This window comes from Ipomoea triloba, chromosome 4 (assembly GCF_003576645.1).
Source record: "Ipomoea triloba cultivar NCNSP0323 chromosome 4, ASM357664v1".
Classification (NCBI taxonomy): Eukaryota; Viridiplantae; Streptophyta; class Magnoliopsida; order Solanales; family Convolvulaceae; genus Ipomoea; species Ipomoea triloba.
Genome location: NC_044919.1, coordinates 35,626,337 through 35,649,415, shown reverse-complemented (window position 1 = coordinate 35,649,415; position 23,079 = coordinate 35,626,337). Strand labels below are relative to the sequence as shown.

Below are 23,079 nucleotides of genomic sequence, written 5' to 3'. Positions count from 1 at the left end.
AGTCGATTTGAGCCTACAAATATTACTACAATGCAATTGATTAAGCCCACCTGCGAGCAACTTGGATAACTCAATTTGAGTCTACAAATGTTACTACAACGCAATTGATTGATTTCAATTAATTTATTTATTTAACACGATATATTTAGATCAATCACCGATATATTTAGATCAATTGATTGATTTCAATTAGTTTATTTATTAATTGATTTCAATTAGTTTATTAGTTTATTTTACACGATATATCCCTAGGGACCCCAGTTTTTTTTTTTAATAAATACTTTTATATTAAGAGATCAATCCCGTTTAAATTCAAATTTTAAATGGGTTATCTAATTGTAATCAGTCAGTTAGTAAAATGATAAAAACAAAATCTTGATAATATCTTGGGTAATTATCCTTTTAGGGTGAAATCATATATATATATATATATATCATTGATCTTGGATTACCAGTAAAATTCTAACTTCTCTCGAAGTTTCCATCCATCTCAGGCCCTAACAATGGTTCAACCTTTCCATCTTCCTCCTTTCGGTTTCCCGCCAGGTTATAGATTTCTTCCTACCGACGAAGAACTCATTGTTCATTATCTCAAGAAGAGGATTATGAACTGTGCATTACCTCACAATCAAATTCAAGAAGTTAACCTCTATAAATATAGTCCAGAGGAGCTTTCAGGTTTTATTCTTTTTTGTTTTTTTTTTATGTATATTTAGTATGAGTTTTCATGATATAAACCTTTGTTTAATCCGCAGGAAGGTACCCAAAACTGGGAGAAAAGGATTTTTATTTTTTCACTCATAGGGATAGAAAGTATAAAAATGGCAATAGGCCAAGTAGAGCAGCTGGGGATGGGTACTGGAAAGCCACAACTGCTGATAAGCGTATCACACATGGAGTTGATGGCCCTGTTATAGGGCACAAAAAGACATTAGTTTACTATGAAGGAAGACCTCCAAAGGGTGAGAAAACAAACTGGATTATGCACGAGTTCACAGTGGAAGAGGGTACAATAACTCCAAAACCCAGGGGAGATAATGTTGATCCCATGAGGGTAATAATATTACAGATATCTTCAATTCTAATCTAGTTTTGGTATTTGTCAGTGTTCTTTTGATTATATTATTGGACTGATAATAATTAATGTGGTTAATTGTTTGGTTGTTTTAGTTGGATGATTGGGTTCTGTGTAGAATTCACAAAAAAGCTGCAGGCAAGGTAGGGAAGTCTACACAAAAAGAAGATGAGAATAATATTGTTGAAGCAAATAAATCTCCCCCTCAAGATGAACAAATTGAGGAGGTCCAAGGGGTGCAATTCTCATTACCGCTCAATGAAATGTTTACTTTCCATGATCCCTTCGTGTTTGGGAATGGCCCTGCCTATAATGATCCTCAATTCATTAACTCTGATTTTTTTATCCCAGAAAACATCTCCAACCAGAATTTCGATTTTGATATTGACCATTTTCTTTCTTCCCATAATGTTGAACCCCCAACTCTCCTTTCTGTTCAAAAGGCTGAATCCCCAACTCCTCTTTCTCCTCAAAAGGTTAAAACTCCAAACCCAAAGGCCTCACAAAACACATGTAAGGATGTAAAACATGGTAACTGCCAGCACAAAGAGTCCCCCTCACTTTGATAGATCTTTCACATTGTGACTGGTGAAACTTGATCTCTGTAATGAGTCATTCTGTCGATCAAATCTAAAGTTGTAATTTATCAGAAATATTGTAATGGTCTATCTAGTTGTATTAGTTAGATTAATGTAATGGTCTATCTAGTTTAGTTAGATTAATTCGTATTGAACATTCTTATTTATGAGTTTTTCATTTATTTAGTTTTTATTCTTGTTCATGTACTGTTTTTAAATTAGAAAAATAAATACATTTTCTATTTTCATTTCTCAAAAAAAAAAAAAAAAGACTTAGGTGTAATATGTAGATGGAACAATTTTCAATGACAAATAAAGTGGGGTATGCTAATGGCAATCATATAGGCTCTTAGTCTTGGATATGGGTATGTCAAATTTGATCATTGAAATGATGCTTAAACTATATAATTAATAAGCCATCAAATACTATAATTAATTAGTCCTTTAAATTGCGGTACATATTTTTTCTTCTTTAACCAGCTAGATAAACTCGTGAAAATAGTTATGGTACATACTTTTTTATGCGAATTATAAAATTTTAATTAGTGTTCTTGATATTTGATAATGAGCTTTGAAGCCTTGCATAGAATGAAATCATGCAAGGAAACAAAATGATATGAATATACTACTCCCTAACCAAGAAATCATAAGACCACTTGAACATAAAGGAAATTCTAAACTAACAATACCAAAAGAAATATACTTGGATTTTAGAAGCATGCCTAAAATAGAAGGATCCAGATTAAGCTTTTAAAAAACAAATAGAAAATTCTGAAACATAATTATTAAACACCATAATAAGTTTACCCGGCCTCTAATGATACATAATAAGTTTACCCAGCCTCTAATGATAAACTAAAAATGAAAGTAGTAATATTTATGGAGTATAAAAATTATAAATATTTATAATTTTATTTTAATATAAATAATAATTATTATCATGATTAAAATAATGAATACTCTAAATTAAATAATTAATTATTGTTTAATATATAAAATTATTCACATTTAAATTTTTAATTCTAATTCTAATTTCGTTTCTATCTAACTTGAACTCTTGAAGTATAAGCCGAACGCCGGTATAACCCGGTTAACCCACCCGATTTTGTCCGTGTCTTCTCTGCGGGTCTCCCGTCTCCCTAATCCTCCTTCACACAAAAATTAGGGTTTTCCTGAGGTTTTACACTTCTACGTGATCCATCCAACTGTGCAAAAGCCCTTTGCTTTCTCTCCGATTCAAATGGTCCTTTCGAACATTCACCGACTTGCCCACCGCCTTTCTCTTCACTCTGTCGCCGGGAAGCTCTCACTCCTCTCTGTATGGATTCCAATTTCTCTTATACTCCCTTTCTGTGCACGTCTATTTCTCTTTCGTTGGCTGACTAAATTGCTGATCTAATTTCAGGTTTGTAGGGGTTATAGTACGGAAAAATGCTGCATACCTAATCTCCTAATTGATTCCAATTCTTCAAATGGTGTGTGAAAGTCGGCCTTCTCTCAGTTTTGGCAAAAGAAATTTAAAAAAAAATGTTTTGGTTTATACTCTGTTTCCTGGTTCCTTCACTAATTTTCAAGGGGGATTTTGTATTTGAAGAAAATTTGGGTTTTTTTTTAGTTTCTTTGGGATTTCTTTTTCATTATTAAAAAGGTCTCTTTTTCATTTTTGTTGTGTTTAGAATATAGTTCAGCAAGAGAGTGTTACAGACTACTTGGCTTAAGCAGGAATGCAACTAGATTGCTGACGAAGGGACCTTCTCATTGGGTATGACTATGAATGCTTAATGCCACAGAGATTATTACTCTGGTGATTTTGGTGTTTTACATTGTGATTGTGGTTTGATCTAAGTGAAGGTAGCTTGATAAGTTTATCATATTTCATGGAAGCCAAAAAAAGCTCCTATTCTCCTATTATTTTGCAATGAGGTTATTGGAAATAATTTACTACTGTACTTGAATGCATATCTTCATTTCTGTTCAAATTCTCAGGCATTTTGAATCGCAACAACAATCTGAATGAAAGCATAAGATGATAAAGACACCTAGTAATTAGGCACAAATAGTTGGATTGTATAATATTATGATCCTTATTATGTGTGATCTTCTACCATTTCTACTCTCTATAATCCTACAGCCCTCCCCTTGGAATCTTGCAAATTTTCCTTTTCTTTTGTTTTCCCTTTTTTAGTTAGCACAAAGTTGGAGTTGATTCTAGGACCATACACGATTATATATTTAATTATTTATATGATGATGTGACATTATGGCCCGAATAGTAATAAAAGGAACCCAGACTTTCTTTGTTGCTATTTTCCACTCTGTATGTAACTAAATTATATATTTCTGTCATGGTTGGGTGCTCTGTAGTTTTTTTTTTCCTTCTCTGATTAAATAGTGTATTCTATTCCTCCCCTTGGTTTTCTTTTCTTGGAAAGCACCAAATGGGGGTAGGTGAACATTAAATTCATTCATTACTTGATGGAGTAGTTTGTGCTAATAGTGAAATGACTGATTTCGAAGTAACAATTTCAGTATTCTTGTTTTGAATAACACCTATATTTCATTTTATATTCCAGAGGCATGAACATTTTTGTACAGCAGCAGGCAATAATGATCCAGGCAATGCAAGTCAGAAAGAGAAGTATGTTTACATGTTGCTTCTGTATGCAATCTGTGTTCTTACTTTTTTATTAATAAGGAGTTGTTAATAATTGATTGTTAGAACTTAGTCTTTTCACAGTTTATAAGTAATTGGACCAACACCATATCCTTCTTTAGGTGTTTCAACTTTCAACAATGGATGCATAATCATTAAAATCCTATGTAATATACATGCACTGCACGTTTAGTCAAAGAACTTGTCTATGATTGGTAACAGTACTTATTCTCTAGAGTAACTCTATTAAGCCCATGATATCAATGCAAAGTCCTAAGGAGCCATCTCTCTTCTTCACAAAGAACATAGGAGCTCCTCAAGTTGACCCACTTGGCTAATGAATCTTACCACCTATAATTCTTAAAGCTAGACTTAAGCTTGTATCTTGTTTGCAATTTGCAGAATTTCTGTAACATTTGTAGACAAGGATGGAGAAGAACAGCAGATAAAGGTCCCCCTTGGGATGTCTATGTTAGAAGCTGCACATGAAAATGACATTGAACTTGAAGGTAAGCTCTTGTGCTTTCTCTATAGTGAGTTCTTCATTTAGATTTGTATTATCCTCTTGCTTTGAAACTTGGCAAAATGAAAAGAGAATTGTAGTTGATTTCTCTAATATAGTTGAATTTGTTGGACATATTTGCTGGTTCTGAACATCATACCTTCATGTAAATTCACTGCAAAAACAGGATTCCCGAGATGTTTTAAATATCTTTTTGAATCCATGGTTCTATTTCTAATATTGGAATGTCTGCATTGATGTTATCCAGGAGCTTGTGAAGGGTCACTTGCCTGTTCCACATGTCATGTAATAGTTATGGTATATAGACCTCATTGTTTCCCTTTCTTCTTCAAGGGGCAGAAATTTCTCAAAATTATTCGAGGATTTCATGCAATTAGACTGTTTTTTGCTTGTCTTTTATTTATCTTTTGGCCTGCCTTGATAGGATATGGAGTACTACAACAAATTAGAAGATCCAGAAGACGAGGAGAATGACATGTTGGACCTTGCTTTTGGCCTCACAGAGACGTAGGTTCTTCATCTCTATAGTGATAAAAAAGCTTTTCAATACCAAAGCTAATCAGATTGTTTATTTTTTATTGTAGTTCACGCCTTGGTTGTCAAATAATAGCAGAACCGGAACTCAATGGAATTCGCTTAGCTATCCCTGCAGCCACCAGAAATTTTGCTGTTGATGGATTCAAGCCAAAGCCTCATTAATGTATACACATGCTTAAGATGAGAGTAATTAATGGGTTATGATTCTCTTCCAAGGACCAGAATCAGCCATTTTTCTAGGACCTTAAGCGGTTAATAGATGTTTAACCTTATAATACTTGTAGTAAATCTCATTGAGCAACATATTTCACAGTTACAGGTCTGGCAAAGTGAGTAAATTTGCCATTTTTTGCCTCGATTTACTCTCAAATAATATCTGCTATTTATGAAACAACGGACAACTGTCCACTGATTTTTGTAATAATTTTCAATACCAGATTTGAATAAATGATTTATTTCTCTTATTCAACTGAAATCTCAACAGTAACTTTGTAAAGCAGAATCAGTTCATGCCTTCATGGTATGTATAACATTTGACATGGAAATGAGTCGTATGATGTTTCTGTGAGACAAGAAAATGGTACATTTTCAAATACCCAACAGATTACGTTCCCTGAAATGGTGAAGAAGCTTGTTGAGTTTCTAAAACTGAAGTGATTTCTGGAGCAATATCCTCCGGTCCATCAACGGCGGGCTTAATCACCGCCAGGAAGAACACATTATACAAAATGGTAAGCACAAAGAGAAGAATGGCTAAATTAACCAAATCAGAAGACGTAATTTCTTTTGCTTCTGGGACTTGTGTCATTCGACTCGGAGCACCATTCACATCTGAAGCTTCAATTTAATCAACTCATTTTTTAAAAATAGAATTTGGTTAATAATAATTGAATAAATACCTAAACAGATTGGGTTTACCTCTAATCTTAGGAGGAGGGTCGGGTTTTTTCTGGGCAAGAGATTGAAGCTGTTCATCGAGCTTTCTCAGAGCCTCTCGGGCCTTATCCGGGTCAACTTCATAATCCGAATCTTTCTCCGCCGCTCTGACCGGAGGTCCTTGTCCTCTTCTTCTACTTTTCTTGAGTGCTTCCCATCTTCCCACCCTAAACGCAGATACTGAAGCTTTGTTGTGGCTGTTGAAGAAGAGGGAAGGAGGAGAAAAAAATGGGTGTTTCTGAAGAGATATGCAGGGGTGAAGATGGAGAAGAAGCATTTCAAAATTTCTAGTTTCGAAGCTCAGCAGAGTGGAGTTGGGTATCACTCTAGCAGTTATCTTCATCAACGGTAGCAATTTACATGAAATATCCTGCGACTGGGCCCGATTTGTTATTTTACTTACTGCAAAGGTTCACTTGGGCCATTTATACCATCAAAGCAAAATTGAATTGTTATACTACGGCATGGATCATGGTCAATTAAGTTGAGAATACGTAGCCTTAGTTATAACATGAGCTACGTGGTTAATTGATCTCATAACATGACGAACAATGATAGAGCCCATCGAGTGAATCAAACATGCACAATCCTTTGTAAGTCTTGCATAAGTTAAATTCAACACTCTCCTATTGATATTTTGACAAACATCTAAGTAATCAATTTTCAAGACAATATTGTACAAGCTATCGTTTCAGCCTGATATGGTTCTATGGGGTAATAGCGTAATAATAATATTTATTATGTGGGGTTTGGGATTTTTCAAGTGTGACTTGAATTGTATCACCTCTTCCATGTCTATCTCCAAGTGACTTAAATGAGTTAAAATCCATCTGTAAAAGTCAATGTCGGGTTAGAAAGACATGAAACCAAGAATGTTTGAAATGAATACTATGTATTTATAATAAGTAATATAACTTAAACAAAAAAAAACATAATTTTTATGTGAAAATTTAAAAGGAAAAAATTACAAATCTTTTTATATTAAACTAAGTCAAATTCCATATTTTGATGAGATAATTAAGCTTTCTTGAAAGTTATTTATGGAGGCTTTCTTGAAAGTCATTTATGGAGGCTTTAACATGGTGAAGAAGATGAGGATAGTGGGAGATAGGAGAGCTAAGGGTTGTAGTCAATGAGAGAACGAGAGTGACATTTTTCAAGTGTAGTGACTTGTTATATAATGTAGAGATTCTCTTGTCACTTTATCTTCTTCACCTTTTATAGATTTGAATCCAAATAGAATTGATTAGACTAAGTTTCACTACTATATTGGGTCAACATTCTTGAGCTAATAGATTTACTTAACCTTTGAGTTAATTAGATTTTGATATATGATAGTCTAAAAATATTAACTCCAAGCACTTACGAATTGTTTCAATACCTTCTTTTTTTTTAGTATTACCTTCTTTTGCTTCAATACCTTCTTAAAAACTAATATATGACTCATTATGATATTCCAAAATTCTTCCCACTAACACCATTTAGTTTCACTATTAGTATATAAAATCTCATAAATTAATCAACAATGATTCATAAATTAAAAGAGAAAAAAAGAATTTTTTACGTGTCCAGCTGGCACGTTCAATGGGGCGCGAAACACACAAAATGCATGTCATTTTCTGAAACACGGGGACCCACAAGAAACTTAGATTTGTAGGACAAAAAAAACACTCAAAAAAAAAAAACTCCAACCCACACTAGGCAAAAAACCCTAGCCAAGTTTTTCTTCTGCAAAACCCACCAAAAATCATTGATGTGGATGCCCTTATCAACAAGAATCTAATACCTTGTTCACAAATAAGAAATAAATATGTTGATTACCTTGTAAACTTGAAACAAGAAATAAATATGTCGATTACCTTACAAACTTGAAACAAGAAATAAATGTTGATTACCTTACAAACTTGAAACAAGATTGAATTTAAAGCATTACAACTCAAGAAGATGATCCAAGTAGCATTAGTAGTTTCAAACTCCATAAGATTCTCCAAGATTTGCAGCCATTGTTGGTTGAGGGTGATGGGTAAGTTATAATTACCTTATAAGATCTTCATTTAATGAGCAGCAAGTTCATAGTCTCAAACTTCCAGCCAAAATGTAAAAAAGTTATTAAAAAACAAAAAAACTGTTAAAACTCATTGTGTAAGGGGGCAAGAACTCTTATCAATCACTTTCCTTATAATCAAACACTTCCCCATTGGTAAGGCTCCATTCCTCACCTTCCATCCTAAACCCTAAACCCAAAACACACACACACACAATAAATAAATAAGATTTCTTTCTACAACAAAAGTTGAAGTACATTCAAAGTTCAAGCGAGTTCTCTTGTTTCCAAATCAAACTAATATCATTACAAAAGGGGATACGCTCCCTACAATCGAGCCTTAACATTTGGTTCCTACGGCTACACAACACTACTCTGCACCCTTTTCTTCTGCTTCATTTACCCTAATGATGTAAACCTGGAGATTCAAAGTGAAGTTAACCATGAAAGCCTAAATCATCAAAGTTATATGTAAAACCCCACCAACTATCAATCCCAGAGCAAGATAGAAAGAAAGAAAGAAAAAGATTAGGAGGGATTAAGATTCGCTTGCCTTAAACCTGGTCGGTTCAATCAACTGAAAAACCAGTGCATCACCATCAACCAATTCATGGTCTAGAGCAAAACCCCTCCATCCACCACTCAGCCCTGTCTTCATAGCCAGGTATTTTGTATCACTTTCGTCGCCATTTTCATCTACCAGAGTGATCATCTCATCATGCTTTGGAAGATGAGCCTTGCAGAACTGAACAGGTAGTCCCTATACACATACAAACTCACACAGAGACAAACATTTAATAAAGGTATGATAATTTTTTGAATTATCATGAATTCATGATCAAAGATCATATCTTGTTAAGAATTTACCAGCCAAAAGCCACCTGTGACATGTGACTGAAGCATAGGTTTAATAAAGCTTGGGAATTGATTATCCAACCCTGCTTCCAAGTCTTCTGCTCTTTGTATAGCATCTAATCTATTTCCATCGGACGCATAAACCCGGTTTAACAAGTCTCTTCTTCCATAACTATAAACCAAAATCGCAAAGAAAATTAAACTAAAACACAACAAAATTAAAAAGCATCATCAGATAGAACAAGACCAGCTAGCCAACTACCTCCTCCTTCCAATTCGCAAAGTCTCAAGTCCCATCTGCCAACATTATTCAAGATTTCAGTCCAAAACAAATCATTAAATCAACCTTTTCTTCTCCATTTCAGTTTTAGCTTTAATCACCAAAACAAATTAAAAACATATGCTTCATCTCAACTAAAAATCTAAGACAAAAACTTATGTGAGAAAGTCTCACAGATCGTCAGACCTTTGATTAATGATGTTAAAGATTTGACACATTAATCAAAGATTCACCCATCTCTCACGGATTAAGACACATGAGACAGTTCACACAATGTTACCCAAAACCTAATAATTGGATCGTACATTTATGCTTATATGCTCAACACGCCCTCACATGCCACTTGGCATGTACTCAGATACCAAATTTAAACATGTGTCCCATCTCAACTAAAAGTCTAAAAGTCAGTTGATTGCACATTTATGTTTATATATCACATGCTTTGACAAAAACAAAATCAAAGGCTACAGGGAAGAAGAAAGCTGACTTCTTTATAATTAGGAGCAGGCTTATCGGCGACGCGGCTGGACCTTCTCACAGCGGTGAGCTCCACCGGCTGCTTAGCCCGCGGCTTCGTCTTCTTCATCTGGAAAAAATGGCGAAAGACTGCAACTTTAAGAAGTGGGTACATGTAAAAAGAAAAAATGTGAATGAAAATGGATGGATACAAGTACCGGGGAGGGTTTGGGGGAGTTTCGGAGAGCTTGAGCGAGCTTGTTTAGGTTGAGTTCTTCCATCCTCTTCTTGTTTTCTTCCAGCCGTTTCTGCCGGCTTTCCTCGTACGCCAAAACCTTATTCGACATCACCATTTTCTTTCTCTGTTTATGCGTTTCTAGCAGGATCGGAGGAGAGAACAGAACTCGGGGAAGATGAAAATGGTGGCGTCTCCACAGTCTATTGTCGCATTATTATAAGGTGGGCTCCACTTTTGAGGATTTGAATTTCAAAAGCTTTCCATAATAAGTTTCTGGATTAGGTCACCCTTGACACTTTACAGTTTACTGGAGATAGTGGAGCAAATACTCAACTTGGCATTATACATGAATCTGAACACTATTTGATCAACTGAGAAAATAATTAATTGTTTAAGCTATGAATCTGAACCCTATTAGATCAACTGAGAAAATAATTAATTGTTTAAGCTATACATGAATCTGGACCCTATTAGATCATTCAACAGAGAAAATAATTAATGTTTACGCGTTACGAGTATTGAAGTATATTTAATATTTTTATTGTGTAAATATTTTATATTAAATTTAAATTTATCAAATTATTTTTAAAAATGTAGTTTAATTTAATAATATTTTTTAATTAATAAATAATATGTATTTATTTTAATATGATTTTATATTTGAAAATTTAAATTATATTTATTCTAACTTTTTTTTCTTTTATAAACGAATTATGTTTTTCATTTGTATCTTATTTGAGGTAGAATATATGTATCATTAGATGGTCACACATTTTAAGCATTAGTGTGATTTGGCTGCATTTTGGATGCATTCACGGCCAAGCGAACACTTCATTGTCAAAATGTTTATGTGGATTGTTGCACTTTATCTATAAAATTTATTGATTTAAAATTGATGACTGTTGTATGTAGAGAACTATAGAATGACCAAGATGACGTATTGAATGATTAAAATGTCATCATACACGAATCTTAGGAATCATCAATAACAATAGTTTATTCAGTCACTCATATTGAAAGCAACCAACTGTATATAAACTATTTAGAGTCTCGTGAGTACTGATTTAGAAGATGAATTCCTGGATTGGGGGAGCCTCAATCAATATGCATCATGAAAATATTAGGAGATGGTGCAAGTCAAATGAATAGGCCATTCATAAACCATGATTAAGTTCAAGAATCATTTAAATCATTTTTATCCATTTGGCAGCAAACCAAGGTTGCATGGACCACTTTGACTCTTTGAGGGCAAGGTGTTTTTTGAAGAGTCAGAGAGTGATATAGCATGACATAATCCATACGCCTAGTTGATACTTCTAAAGGTAAATGAGTAATTAGGTTACTTAATTAGTACCCGGATTAGTAGACTAATTGTTACAGAGAAATATTAATTAGTAATATAATTAGGAAATCTTATAATACTTATTTATATATATATATATATATATATATATATATATATATATAAAAGTATTATATATATATATATTGGGTTTATCGAGGCAAACCCCACTCCTCTTCCGAGTATGTGAGTAAACCCTCGCCCTGTGATCCTAGCCGGCAAAGGACCACAAGGAGGTTAACCAGCCTAGGTTGCCCATAGCTGACCGGCTCAAACCCGGGTGGCAGACGGTTTATATATATATATGGCTTTAGTAGCTCTATGGCTCTATGCCTACGTTCAATTGAAATTGAGTTAATTGCTTTTGTTAAATATTGCTGACAGAGAATGCTATGAGGCATTACTATACATTTCTAGAATGATTATCAAACTGATTTTAGGCACTTGTGTCCACATTGCTAACAGAGATTGCTATTAGGCACTATTTTATTTCGCAGGAGATGAACACATAAAAAGACTCTTTTAACCTTGCTAGAAATGGGTTAATTTTATCTCCGGTGACAAATTGACGAAAAATATGCCGGAAGGACCATTTTTGTTACAAAAATAATAATCGTGGACCTAGATTGTAAGGTTTAAAAGTCGTGGTACAAATCTGATAGTGCCACTATAGTCGTGGGACCAAAAGTGCGAAAAACTCTTTAATAGTTTTATCGGGATCAGGTCCACCATAAACCGAGTATAACAATATAGAATAGAACAAGAATACTCCGTATGATTTTCTTATTTCAAAATTTAAATTATATTTTGATAGTTTTATCGGAACCAGGTACACCATGAACTGGGTATAACAATATAGCATAGAATAGGAAATAGTAATATGGTTAACAACCGGTCCAAAAAATGCTGGTCCAAATAATCCACCATAAACCGGGTATAACAATATAGAATAGAACAGGAAATAGTAATATTGTTAACGGTCGGTCCAAATAATAAATAATAGGAGTACTAGTGAATAAATACAATAAATTTAAATTACAACTAGAACTTGAACCCAAGCACACTAACAAGGGAAAAGAGACCTAGACCACTGAATTATGAAGTAGATCGTGTTTTAAGAGATGCCTTATATGGACCAAACTCCCCCCACCCCCACCCCGACCTCCACCCCCACTTTTATACTGCTGATGGACTTTCCTGCATCCTCCACGTGTACGGCATGAAGATGGCCTCCCACCAAGCACGCGTCTCACGTCTTCCTGTTGTTAACTGCCTCCACCCATTAGATGCCATGTACCTAGGACCTTCAGTCAACCCCCGAGGAACCCGGCAGAACAGACATGACTTGCACCACACCCAAGGGATATGGCACTTACTCACGCGCATACGCTTGGACACCTCGGGTGGTGGCGTGACCAGTCGCCGCCCACACCACTGGGGCGCCTCGGCCCCAGGCAGTGGTCGCACCCCCACGGCGTGGTGGGCACAGCTAGCGCCTTGGTGTCACGCTGCCACCTGAGGCGACAGGCCACGCCGCTTGGGCGTCGGGGGCACAACCGTCCCACGATCGCGCCTCCCCAGACAATGGCTTGGCGCCCCACGTTCCTCCCTTGGACCCCCTTTGCAGACAACGTGTTTTTTGAAGAGTTGGAGTAATTAGGTTACTTAATTAGTACCCGGAGTAGTAGACTAAATTGTTAATGAGTAATATTAATTAGTAATATAATTAGGAAATCTTATAATAGTTAGATTATATATATATATATATATATATATATAGCTTCTTGTAGTGTAAAATCACCAAACAAATATACTCCGTATCATTTTTGTTTGGCTAAAGTGTCATCTAGCACCATGAACTATATCCAATTATTCATGCCGCACCCTGAACTTTCATATCGTATATATCGAGCCGCAAACTAAAATAAAAAATTCACCTAGAACTTTTAGCAGGTTTCCAGGTCTTCTTGCTGACATGGCGCATGTTTTCAAGTGATGTCAGCAGGAAGATCTGGAAACCTGCTAAAAGTTCCAGGTGAATTTTTTATTTTGGTTTGCAGCTCGATAAATACGATATGAAAGTTCAGGGTGCGGCATGAATAATTGGATATAGTTCATGGTGCTAGATGACACTTTTGCCTTTTTGTTTTTATTTCTTCTTTATTATTCTTATTCTTCTCAGGGTTCTGACACACTCGAAGTGTGAAAATTAAAAATTTGTCATGACTCAAATATGATTAGGAACTTGCTTGAAAGATTTTCTTTCCTGGTCATAAAGTAATGACCTTTTAATTTCATTCAATTATATATAAACATTAATATATAAATTACAAACACTTAAAAAACATGTATACCGATAAAATCCCAAATCCCTCCTTAAGAAGGTAAGATTTCATGATTGGGGTGCAATTACTTTTTTTTTAAATTCATTAAGAGCAAAACAAATCATACCATTATATCATTGAGACATAGACCATGGTCCACCTTATAATATAGACCATTAATATAAAGTTCATTTTTTATACATTAAATTTTCATTTTCTTAAAGTTCATTTTGTATACCGAAGGTTCAAACTTGCAGTACATTAAAAATGAACCTTCAGTATACTTAAAAATGAATACTTATTAATGGTCCACAACGCAGAACTGAAATCTTGAAAAGAAAAAGAAGAGAGAACAGATCAAAATTCAGGTCCACAGGACTTTTAAGCTATGTCTATGTGAGAAAAGAAAATGCAAGCAGTAATGGTAGATGCTCTTGCTGCCTACACTTTAGATGTTCTCTCCTACCTACATAACACAAGCCAATCTAAATCCTACCAACGCTTCCTAACACAAATAGTCCATTTCTTTTTACAGAGGGGAAGAACACAGCGAAAATCACGAGCCCCTTCCTAAAAACCATAACAAAGCCAAGAATGATTTGCCGCCCAGCTTGAAAAAGCCAAGATCGAAAACAACGCCACTTCTGTTGTCTTCCTATGCTATACTGGAGCTTATTGCGAGGCCACAGCTGCGTTAGTTGCAACTAACACTCCCCCGTCCACCTGATGAACCTCCAACATAACTGCTGCCTCCATTTATCGATGGAAGTTGGGGATCGGCAGCTGCACCCGAGCCTGTTTCTTTTGAAGCAGCTGTCTCGGATTTCTTTGCAAAACGCCCTCCAGTACTCCTAGCCCTCCTCAAAGCATGCTGATGTCGAGACTCGTGAAGATACGGCTTTGAAGAGAGAAAGAGAGAGAGAGGTGTCAATTAAGAAGTTTACATGAAGCATGGACAGAAAAGGGGTAAGAGTAGGAATAGACTAACCTTTCTAGCTTTTATTAGCTTCTTTTGAGATTCTGCTTTAGCACGTGACTCTCTCCTCCGGAGGATCCCATGATACTGCTTGGCATTCACGTAAACGGGCTCTTGAGTCATTTCAAGTGGCAAAGGCATCCTAGCTTGTTGCAGATCAAGAAACTGAGGAGGAACCTGATGAATAGGTATTTTGTTAGTTCCAAGATTTTTAAACAAAATAAGGCCTTTCCTCCCGAAGGGGGCAAACAAATTAACGAACTATTATGAATCTTCTCTAAACTCTTTGAAAGCTCTTTGGCCATCAATTTAAAAAATGAATACACAAGCTTTGCCACGATAGGTTCCTATATTTCCAAGAAGACCACAAAAGCTGAAAAATGTGAAAGTGGAGTGCTTGGACCTTAAACAGTATTTGAAACCAGAATCGAAAATCATTTTTTTAAATGGATTTGGAAAGGATAAAATGAAGAATGAACAATCATTTTGATATTGAAAGATAGATGATCATTCTTATACAATGTCCTAAGAAGTGGGGATGAAAACGAGTAAAATCATTTATAATTGTCGTGATAATCCTCAAAAGAGGCCAACCAATACCACTAACAGCATATTTTGTTCACCAAATGAAAATTGGAGGAATAGGAATGCTATTCCATAACAAAAAGAAAAGAGGTTTGCATTGCAGCTCCCAACTTGGGTAGCAGATAAAAGATTTTAAGGTCCATGTCAAGAAAAGAAAAAAGTAATTACCTTTAACTTGAACAGAAGAGAGAAATGTACTCAATAATTTAAATTATTATGAATCAAGCAATTTCACATACCAATGGCTGACCATAAGAGGCCATCATCCCCATAAAATATGGGTCTGTGTACAGATTTGGAGCGCAAGCCTGAAACAGTCACAACATTAAATCAAGATTAACTGCACACTGCATCTAGATAAAGAAACGACTATCAACATTCCCCCACAGATTTTTAGAAATATACTTACAATTGAATGTCCAACAAGTTCAAGCTGTGGCGGCTGTATAAGGCTCTCATCAGTTCTTGCAGACATTATTGATTTGGCGTGCTGAAGACTCTGATCCACTTGCCCATAATTTCCATCTAACCTTGAAACAAGATTTCATTACGAACAACATTCATCTAAAAATAACATATACACTCGATGTATGCACAATAGAATTCTCCCCACCTGCCCAACTAGTTATGTACCCAGCCGTATCCCCTGCCCCAAAGCCCAAAAAAAGATAAGAAGGAGAAAAAAAGAGAATAAAGAAGAGATACGTCAAGAATTAATTTGAGTAGCATGCTGACATCTATTAGTCACCTTTCATTTTCCTAAAAGGACTTCTCCCCTTAAAGAACATGATTTTTCTTAGTAAAGAAGCAGTCTGAATTTATAGAACTTACAAACGCATTTGCTATTTTACAAGGCTGATAATTGCACAAACACAAAAGGTACAGAAATAGGAAAACCAGAGCGAATTGGCTTAAAATAAAGAATGCATGTAATATCAAATGCAATAAGTATCTCATCCTAAATGCTTTCTCCAGTTGCTTTTCCTCTCACTTTTAATGGGTATCTTACACAAGTCTATTCTTTCACATATCCCTGGTTTTTGAAATATTTGAAATCATGCATATCCAAATAAACAATCCAATCCAAACGAAGCTCTTAGAAATTAATTAATTCATGATTGTTTCGAAAAGAAATATCCACCATGGAAGAGATTGCAAAACCTCCCTCTATAATTTGAGGAACTCTGTGAGAGGAATAAAAGGGAGAACGAGTTCCAAAGTACACATATTAATAGATGTCAAGAATGGGACAAAAGCAAGTTGTCACTCCCTGGGGTATATTACTTCCATATTTAGCTTAATTTTAGATCAAATGGAATTTAATCTTTGAAGACAGACCTTGATCTGAAGGTGCAGAATTTTGTGACTTTTTAGCAGTATCATCATCACCATCCGACTGTGATTGATCATCAACAGATTGCTCCAGTGACGATGAATCAGATACACTTGCCCGCTTCGAGCGAGGGTTAATTGGATTACAGCCAGCAGCAGTCCACCAGGGATCAGCATATACTGCTGAACCTGGAAGATTGTATGAACGAGCTTCTACCCGATTTACAGTTTCAGACTTCGATTGCATTCTTTTTAAGCACCTTGTGAACCAAAGTTCTGATCTCCCACACAAAAGAAGATAAATTTAATATCAGTAAAAGAGAAATTGACACAATTCAGAAGCTATGATGGAAGTGCTATTCTTCTTGTCTAATCCACTTCAAAATACATGAAACTATGGAAGTATAATTGGCACAACTTATCTGCATATTGTATCATTGCAGATACAAAACAAATCAATACAAAACACTTTCTTCTGATGATATAACTATGAAACCTTGAAAACTATAAGGATCAGGCTCTGTTCTTCCCAATTACTGTACTAAAAATCCTACCATATACCATTACTATAGCACAATTATCAGCTAACTATAATTTATCCAAAACTGCAACCATCAATCAATCCTACTATCTACCTAAAGCTCTATGATCCCACACACCAAACACCACCTTGTTTCCCATTGTCCATAATAACTGAGAATGAACAGAAAAGCAAAAATCCTACCAACAATTTCTTGAATCACATCCTCACTTTACTATAAACCTTAAACCTTAAACCTATGAACCGGCATGCCTAAATTAACAGACTTACCGTTCCCATTAGTCAAACATAAAAGCAAATATAGAATCCACGCATATAAATTCAGCCGGCAACATATAGCAATTTAAACAGACGCCGGCGAGAGAATCAAAACCAAAGAAGAAGACAGAAAGAAAGAAATAAAACGTATTTCATTGCATTTGAGCATGGAGCGTACAACAAATACAGAATTGAATAAGGATAATTGGGACTAGAACAAAAAAAAAAGTGAAAATTGAGAAAAGTTGCACCTTGAAGAGAGGGATAGCGGTGAGTGTATGGATTAGTGATTGGAGGAGAACATAACCCTAGAAATTTGGGAGGGAATTCCGCACTGCGGGGAAGAGAGAGAGAGAAGAGAGAGAGAGAGAGTTCTTCCTGAGCCTGGGGAGCTGGGAGTGTAAATGAAGTGGTACGACGTTATTGTAATTATATTATTATTATTATAAGTAGTGTTAATTAATAAGTGAAGTGAAGTAAACAACATAGGAGATGAGGATAAGAATGTTTATAATTTTCTAATTAAAATCTTAATTTATGTTTGCACCCAGTCCTCCACAACGACTTTTCTTCACTCTCCTTAGCTCTCCACCTGTCCATATGTCTTCTTCACCCTAACACACGCCTCTATAGACACCTGTACATATATCATATAACTATTCAATGAATCCTATTTTTGTTTCTCACAAAAACACTCATTCTCAAATTATTTTTTTAATTCTTCAAGTTATTTGTAGCGAATTATATCCTCTCCAAAGAAAAGTTAATTACTCTTTTCATAATGTTGACCAAAGACTTTGTTTGGAGTACAGTTGGTGAAATTTGAAACGTTTCAGTCACTTCAATTGCATCATTATTATTGAATTCTTATTTTCATATTTGAATTTTCTATAATTGAAATATTGAACCGCTCTGATTCTTAATAAGGTTTATCCGTTCCTAAACTATATATATATATATATATATATATATATATATATATTACAATGAATTAGTACATTTATCATTTTCCTTGTAAATACTTGTAAAATTCGAAAGTCCTTTTTTATGGTTAACAATTGGAATGGCTCTTAATTGAGTCGGTTGACCAAGGTTCTTTGTGTATAATTGAACTTCAAAAAAAAAAAAGACCTTTAAAGATTTAATTGTCGATTTTATAACAATTTAGGAGTCGATACAATCATTTTATCTTATTCTTATTATAACTGATCATAATTTAGAAATGATTTAAAAGGGGTTATAAATTAAATATTTATCATCAACCGACAAGAGAGTTAAATATTATCAAATTAAAGAATCAATCAACAAAAATTAACAATTGAAAAAGTACATTAATATATTATCACTTCTTTTTTTTAGTACATTAATATATTATCACTTAAAACCTAGATTATTTTTGTTAGAAAGTGTAAGTATGTGGAAATAAAATAGTGGGATGGTGCGGTGTGCGGCATATGCTTATCCATGAGTCTAATCAAGATTAGGGCCTGCTAATGGCGATAAGGTTCCCCAAGTTATAATGACTTGATTATATTAAATTAGTTACAAGTAATATTTTCCACACACATGTAGTAATAATAGTCAATATCTAAAATGGTGAAATTCCAGGTGTTTACATTTTAATATCCTCCATAATTTTAATAAATGACTTTACTACATTGACTTTGAGGCACTAAGATTAAGCTTTTAACATGCATGGGTACTTTGGTTTATGTGGGTTGCCCATGAGTCCCAAAATAAAATATAAGATAATTTGTAGAAAAAAATAAATTAGATGCGGGGAATTTTAAGCGGAAATTGTAAGATGAAAGTCACAAGTAGGTGGTACCTTGATTATATTGGTGAGATGAAGAGGATATTAAGTGATGATTTAATTTGTAATAACTGTTATTGACTATGCTACAATGTAATATTATTTGTACATACATACTTATTTGTAAATCCATTTTATCATGGAGGCTGACGTTACAATATTCCTTGAACCATTGAGACGTAGCGAATCGGTTTTAGTTTTAAGAAAAATGACTTGAAATTTTCTTACTTTTGTATTGTTAACTTTTTGGAGATTATGTCTAAGATTTAAATCCCACTATCATTTATTTTATCGACTTATTCTCCTTACATATACAAACACTCTTGCTGGTCATCCCAAGTAGTTGTGAGTTCTTTCCACCCTTGTTTATATAGTCTAGTTAATTGAAAATATCTTATGAATTAAACTCAAACTATATGAAAGTTTATGCTATATAAAATCTTTAAGCATATATAACTACACTAGGCATAATATGACAAACTAGTATTTATATTAGTGTCCTCCCAAAATACAAAGAGTTATCAAACATGATCATTAAATTAATGATATGAAAGTGATGTCTCATCTCCTATGCAATAGTGGTGACTCCAAGCCCAAGCAATAATGGTGACTCTGGCTGGGCTTGGTTATAATTAGCACTAAATGCTATTAGGCCCACTTGTTAGAGGCATAATAATCTATCAGGTATGGGCTGTTGCAAATGGGATGAATCTATTAGACCAATACCCAATATTTTATCAGTTGGTATTCAAACTTTGTTGCTTTTAATCATGAAAATAAGCCTTAATGTATTTAGAGCACATACATTAGTTTGTTTTTTGCACAATATTTAAAAAGCCACTTAGGGAGAGAAGAGTGTCATATATTCATTGATAGAGTCAACCATATCAAATGTTTGGAGCCAATATTGCCCTCTTTTCCAAGTAGTTGGATCATAAAAAATATTGGGGTATGATGGATATATACTTTCCACAATAGTTGTAATGGGATCTCCAGAACATTTCAACAAATTCTCTTCTGGAATAGTAATGTTTTCACATCCAATTGTTTGCCCCTGAATTTCTCCATCTCCTATGTTCGCAATCCATTCTAAGAATTGCTGTAGCTTTTCATAATCACTATTTGAGGATGAGCTTTGAAGTCGCATATTTTTTTGTCAGACGTAACACTTTACAGTACGACCACAAGTAAGATGCGTTTATTGTTGCATTAACAATATCCTGTCTACTTCCTTTTGGGATAACTGGCAAAATTTGTTGAAAGTTTCAGCCAAATACAATAGTTTCCCTCCGAAAGGCATCTCTAAACTTTTTGGATTGCAAAAACGCAATACATCATGCATACTTCTATCAAATGCTTCAAAGCAATGTTTATGCATCATTGGTGTTTCATCTCAAATTATAAGTTTGCACTTAATAATGAGTTCTGCAAGATGACTACCTTGTTTGATATTACATGTCGAATCCTCATTTGGGTTTAGGGGAATTGCAAACCTTGAATGCACAGTCCTTCCGCCGAGTAATAATAGAGAAACTATACCACTTGAAGCAACATTAAGAACTATTTCTTCATTTGATCTCAATACTGCCGAAAGAGTTCTCCAAACAAATGTCTTTCCAGTTCCTCCATAACCTTAGACAAAAAAAAAAAAAAAAAAAATTCCTCCTTGATTTGAATTTGCATCATTCATTATTGTGTTGTAGACATCATGTTGCTCAGGTGTTAGATTTGCTACTAACTTTTTGTGCTCTTCTTTAAGTTATGCTTTGTCATAACACATCTCATTATACATCAACCTATTCATCAAACCGGCCGAATAGTCAAGATCTGGAATTGGCATTTATTGGTAATAATGTAGGCTCTTCCCACATCTTTTCAACAATTTCTCAATCTCAACTAATGCTTGATTTTTTATTTCATCAACACTTAGGACTAAATCTAAAAAATATTAAACAACATATGTTAGAAAAGTATCATCATCTTGGCACTAATAATATTAGACATGAAATAAAATATTAAAGCAAATGGATAAATACATACCTTGGAAGTTCAATATGTTACGTTGTTTGTACAAAATATCATCGAACATATATGTCCAACATTTGCCCCAAACCAGTCCCGGACGGCTTAAACAATTTGAGGATAACAATGTTGTGAATAAATTTCTTAACTCTCTTGCAGTTGCCCACTGACTTGCTTCAACAATTTCATCAATATATTCTTTATCGTCTTCCAATAGCCCAAGTGCATAACGTGCATCACGGTAATTGCCGTACAACACCCCATTGATTGTTCTTAAGTCTTCATAACACGTAGGCCCTCGGATTACATTCAAAAGACATCTCAAATACTATATCTCACCACTTCCAGAAGGAACATAAAAAACTCGACCAATTGAGAATCATCGTTGTCTTGGAACAAATTCCGTTGTTGCTTGTTTCCAAATGAACTTTGTTGGCATCTCTGCATATGTTAGTTGCTTTGCCTCAAGGTATTTTTTGTTTGCCTCAAGTCAAGTCAGAAACATGCTATGTTTTACCGTATGTCGTTCTACAATGACATCAATTGGAGCATCCTCATCAAAATAAATGATTTGTTAATTTGGCAGATGAAAATTCAAGCGCTCTACAGGAGGATATCTGTATTGTATTTCAAAACCTAATATCCTCCAAGCAGCTCTACATTAACATAATATAGTAATTTTTTTTGAAAAACTATAATATACATCATATAGTAATTTGATTGTTGGAATTTTTTTTTTTGAATATTATCATGAGAGGAATTTAATTGCGTACATTAACATAATATAGTAATATTTTTTTAATACTATAATATACATCATATAGTAATTGTAATATTTTTTTAATACTATAATATACATCATATAGTAATTTGATTATTTTTTTAATACTATAATATACATCATATAGTAATTTGATTATTGAAATTTTTATTTTTTTGAATATTATCATAAGAGGAATTTAATTACGTACATTAATATAATATACTAATATTTTTTTTGAATACTATAATATAAATCTTATAGTAATTTTATTGTTGGAATTTTACGTACATTAACATAATATAGTAATATTTTTTTAATACAATAATATACATCATATAGTAATTTGATTGTTGAAATTTTTTTTTTTGAATATTATCATGAGAGGAATTTAAGTACGTGCAATAACATAATATAGTAATATTTTTTTAATACTATAATATACACTATATAGTAATTTGATTGTTGAAATTTTTATTTTTTTAATATTATCATGAGAAGAATTTAGTTACGTACATTAACATAATATAGTAATATTTTTTTAATACTATAATATACATCATATAGTAATTTGATTGTTGGAATTTTTATTTTTTGAATATTATCATGTAATTTGATTGTTGGAATTTTTATTTTTTGAATATTATCATGAGATTTGATTGTTGGAATTTTTATTTTTTGAATATTATCATGAGAGAAATTTAATTACGTAATTTAACATAATATAGTTATATTTTTTAATACTATAATATACATCATATAGTAATTTAATTGTTGGAATTATTTTTTTTGAATATTATCATGAGAGGAATTTAATTGCGTACATTAACATAATATAGTAATATTTTTTTAATACTATAATATACATCATATAGTAATTTGATTGTTGGAATTTTTATTTTTTGAATATTATCATGAGAGAAATTTAATTACGTAATTTAACATAATATA

The 23,079-nt window shown here is 33.8% G+C and overlaps 5 protein-coding genes across 6 annotated transcripts; 2 read left to right on the top strand and 3 right to left on the bottom strand.

Moving 5' to 3' along the window:
- Positions 1 to 503: 503 nt before the first annotated feature.
- Positions 504 to 1,641, top strand: LOC116016224 (NAC domain-containing protein 2-like). The gene is made up of 3 exons (XM_031256383.1): positions 504 to 678; positions 756 to 1,054; positions 1,171 to 1,641. The coding sequence occupies exons 1-3, from the start codon at positions 504 to 506 to the stop codon at positions 1,639 to 1,641; spliced, it is 945 nt and encodes a 314-aa protein (XP_031112243.1).
- Positions 1,642 to 2,759: 1,118 nt separating this feature from the next.
- Positions 2,760 to 5,830, top strand: LOC116016365 (adrenodoxin-like protein 2, mitochondrial). Its single transcript, XM_031256601.1, has 8 exons — positions 2,760 to 2,971; positions 3,059 to 3,128; positions 3,330 to 3,415; positions 4,227 to 4,291; positions 4,709 to 4,815; positions 5,077 to 5,126; positions 5,254 to 5,336; positions 5,414 to 5,830. Exons 1-8 carry the CDS (start codon positions 2,894 to 2,896, stop codon positions 5,526 to 5,528), a joined length of 654 nt encoding a protein of 217 aa, XP_031112461.1. The 5' UTR covers positions 2,760 to 2,893; the 3' UTR covers positions 5,529 to 5,830.
- Positions 5,805 to 6,676, bottom strand: LOC116016366. 2 transcript variants are annotated; one of them, XM_031256602.1, is made up of 2 exons: positions 6,285 to 6,676; positions 5,805 to 6,203 (listed from the first exon to the last, which is right to left on the bottom strand). In XM_031256602.1, the coding sequence occupies exons 1-2, from the start codon at positions 6,643 to 6,645 to the stop codon at positions 5,971 to 5,973; spliced, it is 594 nt and encodes a 197-aa protein (XP_031112462.1). In that variant the 5' UTR covers positions 6,646 to 6,676; the 3' UTR covers positions 5,805 to 5,970. The 2 variants fall into 2 exon arrangements, with proteins under 2 accessions (XP_031112462.1, XP_031112463.1); XM_031256603.1 differs by having other exon boundaries at positions 5,805 to 6,197.
- A 1,882-nt stretch (positions 6,677 to 8,558) lies between these two features.
- Positions 8,559 to 10,495, bottom strand: LOC116016364 (B3 domain-containing protein At3g19184). The gene is made up of 6 exons (XM_031256600.1): positions 10,156 to 10,495; positions 9,969 to 10,067; positions 9,464 to 9,498; positions 9,214 to 9,373; positions 8,900 to 9,106; positions 8,559 to 8,764 (listed from the first exon to the last, which is right to left on the bottom strand). The coding sequence occupies exons 1-6, from the start codon at positions 10,288 to 10,290 to the stop codon at positions 8,717 to 8,719; spliced, it is 684 nt and encodes a 227-aa protein (XP_031112460.1). The 5' UTR covers positions 10,291 to 10,495; the 3' UTR covers positions 8,559 to 8,716.
- Positions 10,496 to 14,146: 3,651 nt separating this feature from the next.
- On the bottom strand, positions 14,147 to 17,941 carry LOC116016363 (nuclear transcription factor Y subunit A-1-like). The gene is made up of 6 exons (XM_031256599.1): positions 17,785 to 17,941; positions 16,741 to 17,010; positions 15,812 to 15,927; positions 15,642 to 15,710; positions 14,830 to 14,994; positions 14,147 to 14,739 (listed from the first exon to the last, which is right to left on the bottom strand). The coding sequence occupies exons 2-6, from the start codon at positions 16,979 to 16,981 to the stop codon at positions 14,536 to 14,538; spliced, it is 795 nt and encodes a 264-aa protein (XP_031112459.1). The 5' UTR covers positions 16,982 to 17,010; positions 17,785 to 17,941; the 3' UTR covers positions 14,147 to 14,535.
- Between the last annotated feature and the right edge of the window lie 5,138 nt (positions 17,942 to 23,079).

Coding starts and splice junctions, on each gene's coding strand:
- LOC116016224 (XM_031256383.1), top strand. CDS start 504: ATGGTTCAACCTTTCCATCTTCCTCCTTTCGGTTTCCCGCCAGGTTAT. Junction 679..755: donor TAGTCCAGAGGAGCTTTCAG/GTTTTATTCTTT, acceptor TTTAATCCGCAG/GAAGGTACCCAAAACTGGGA. Junction 1,055..1,170: donor ATAATGTTGATCCCATGAGG/GTAATAATATTA, acceptor TGGTTGTTTTAG/TTGGATGATTGGGTTCTGTG.
- LOC116016365 (XM_031256601.1), top strand. CDS start 2,894: ATGGTCCTTTCGAACATTCACCGACTTGCCCACCGCCTTTCTCTTCAC. Junction 3,129..3,329: donor TGATTCCAATTCTTCAAATG/GTGTGTGAAAGT, acceptor TGTTGTGTTTAG/AATATAGTTCAGCAAGAGAG. Junction 4,816..5,076: donor AAATGACATTGAACTTGAAG/GTAAGCTCTTGT, acceptor GATGTTATCCAG/GAGCTTGTGAAGGGTCACTT.
- LOC116016366 (XM_031256602.1), bottom strand. CDS start 6,645: ATGAAGATAACTGCTAGAGTGATACCCAACTCCACTCTGCTGAGCTTC. Junction 6,204..6,284: donor CCCTCCTCCTAAGATTAGAG/GTAAACCCAATC, acceptor ATTAAATTGAAG/CTTCAGATGTGAATGGTGCT.
- LOC116016364 (XM_031256600.1), bottom strand. CDS start 10,290: ATGGTGATGTCGAATAAGGTTTTGGCGTACGAGGAAAGCCGGCAGAAA. Junction 9,499..9,968: donor CTGCTCCTAATTATAAAGAA/GTCAGCTTTCTT, acceptor TAATGTTGGCAG/ATGGGACTTGAGACTTTGCG. Junction 8,765..8,899: donor TTGAACCGACCAGGTTTAAG/GCAAGCGAATCT, acceptor TTGAATCTCCAG/GTTTACATCATTAGGGTAAA.
- LOC116016363 (XM_031256599.1), bottom strand. CDS start 16,981: ATGCAATCGAAGTCTGAAACTGTAAATCGGGTAGAAGCTCGTTCATAC. Junction 14,995..15,641: donor CCTCTTATGGTCAGCCATTG/GTATGTGAAATT, acceptor CCTATTCATCAG/GTTCCTCCTCAGTTTCTTGA. Junction 14,740..14,829: donor AGCTAATAAAAGCTAGAAAG/GTTAGTCTATTC, acceptor CTCTCTTCAAAG/CCGTATCTTCACGAGTCTCG.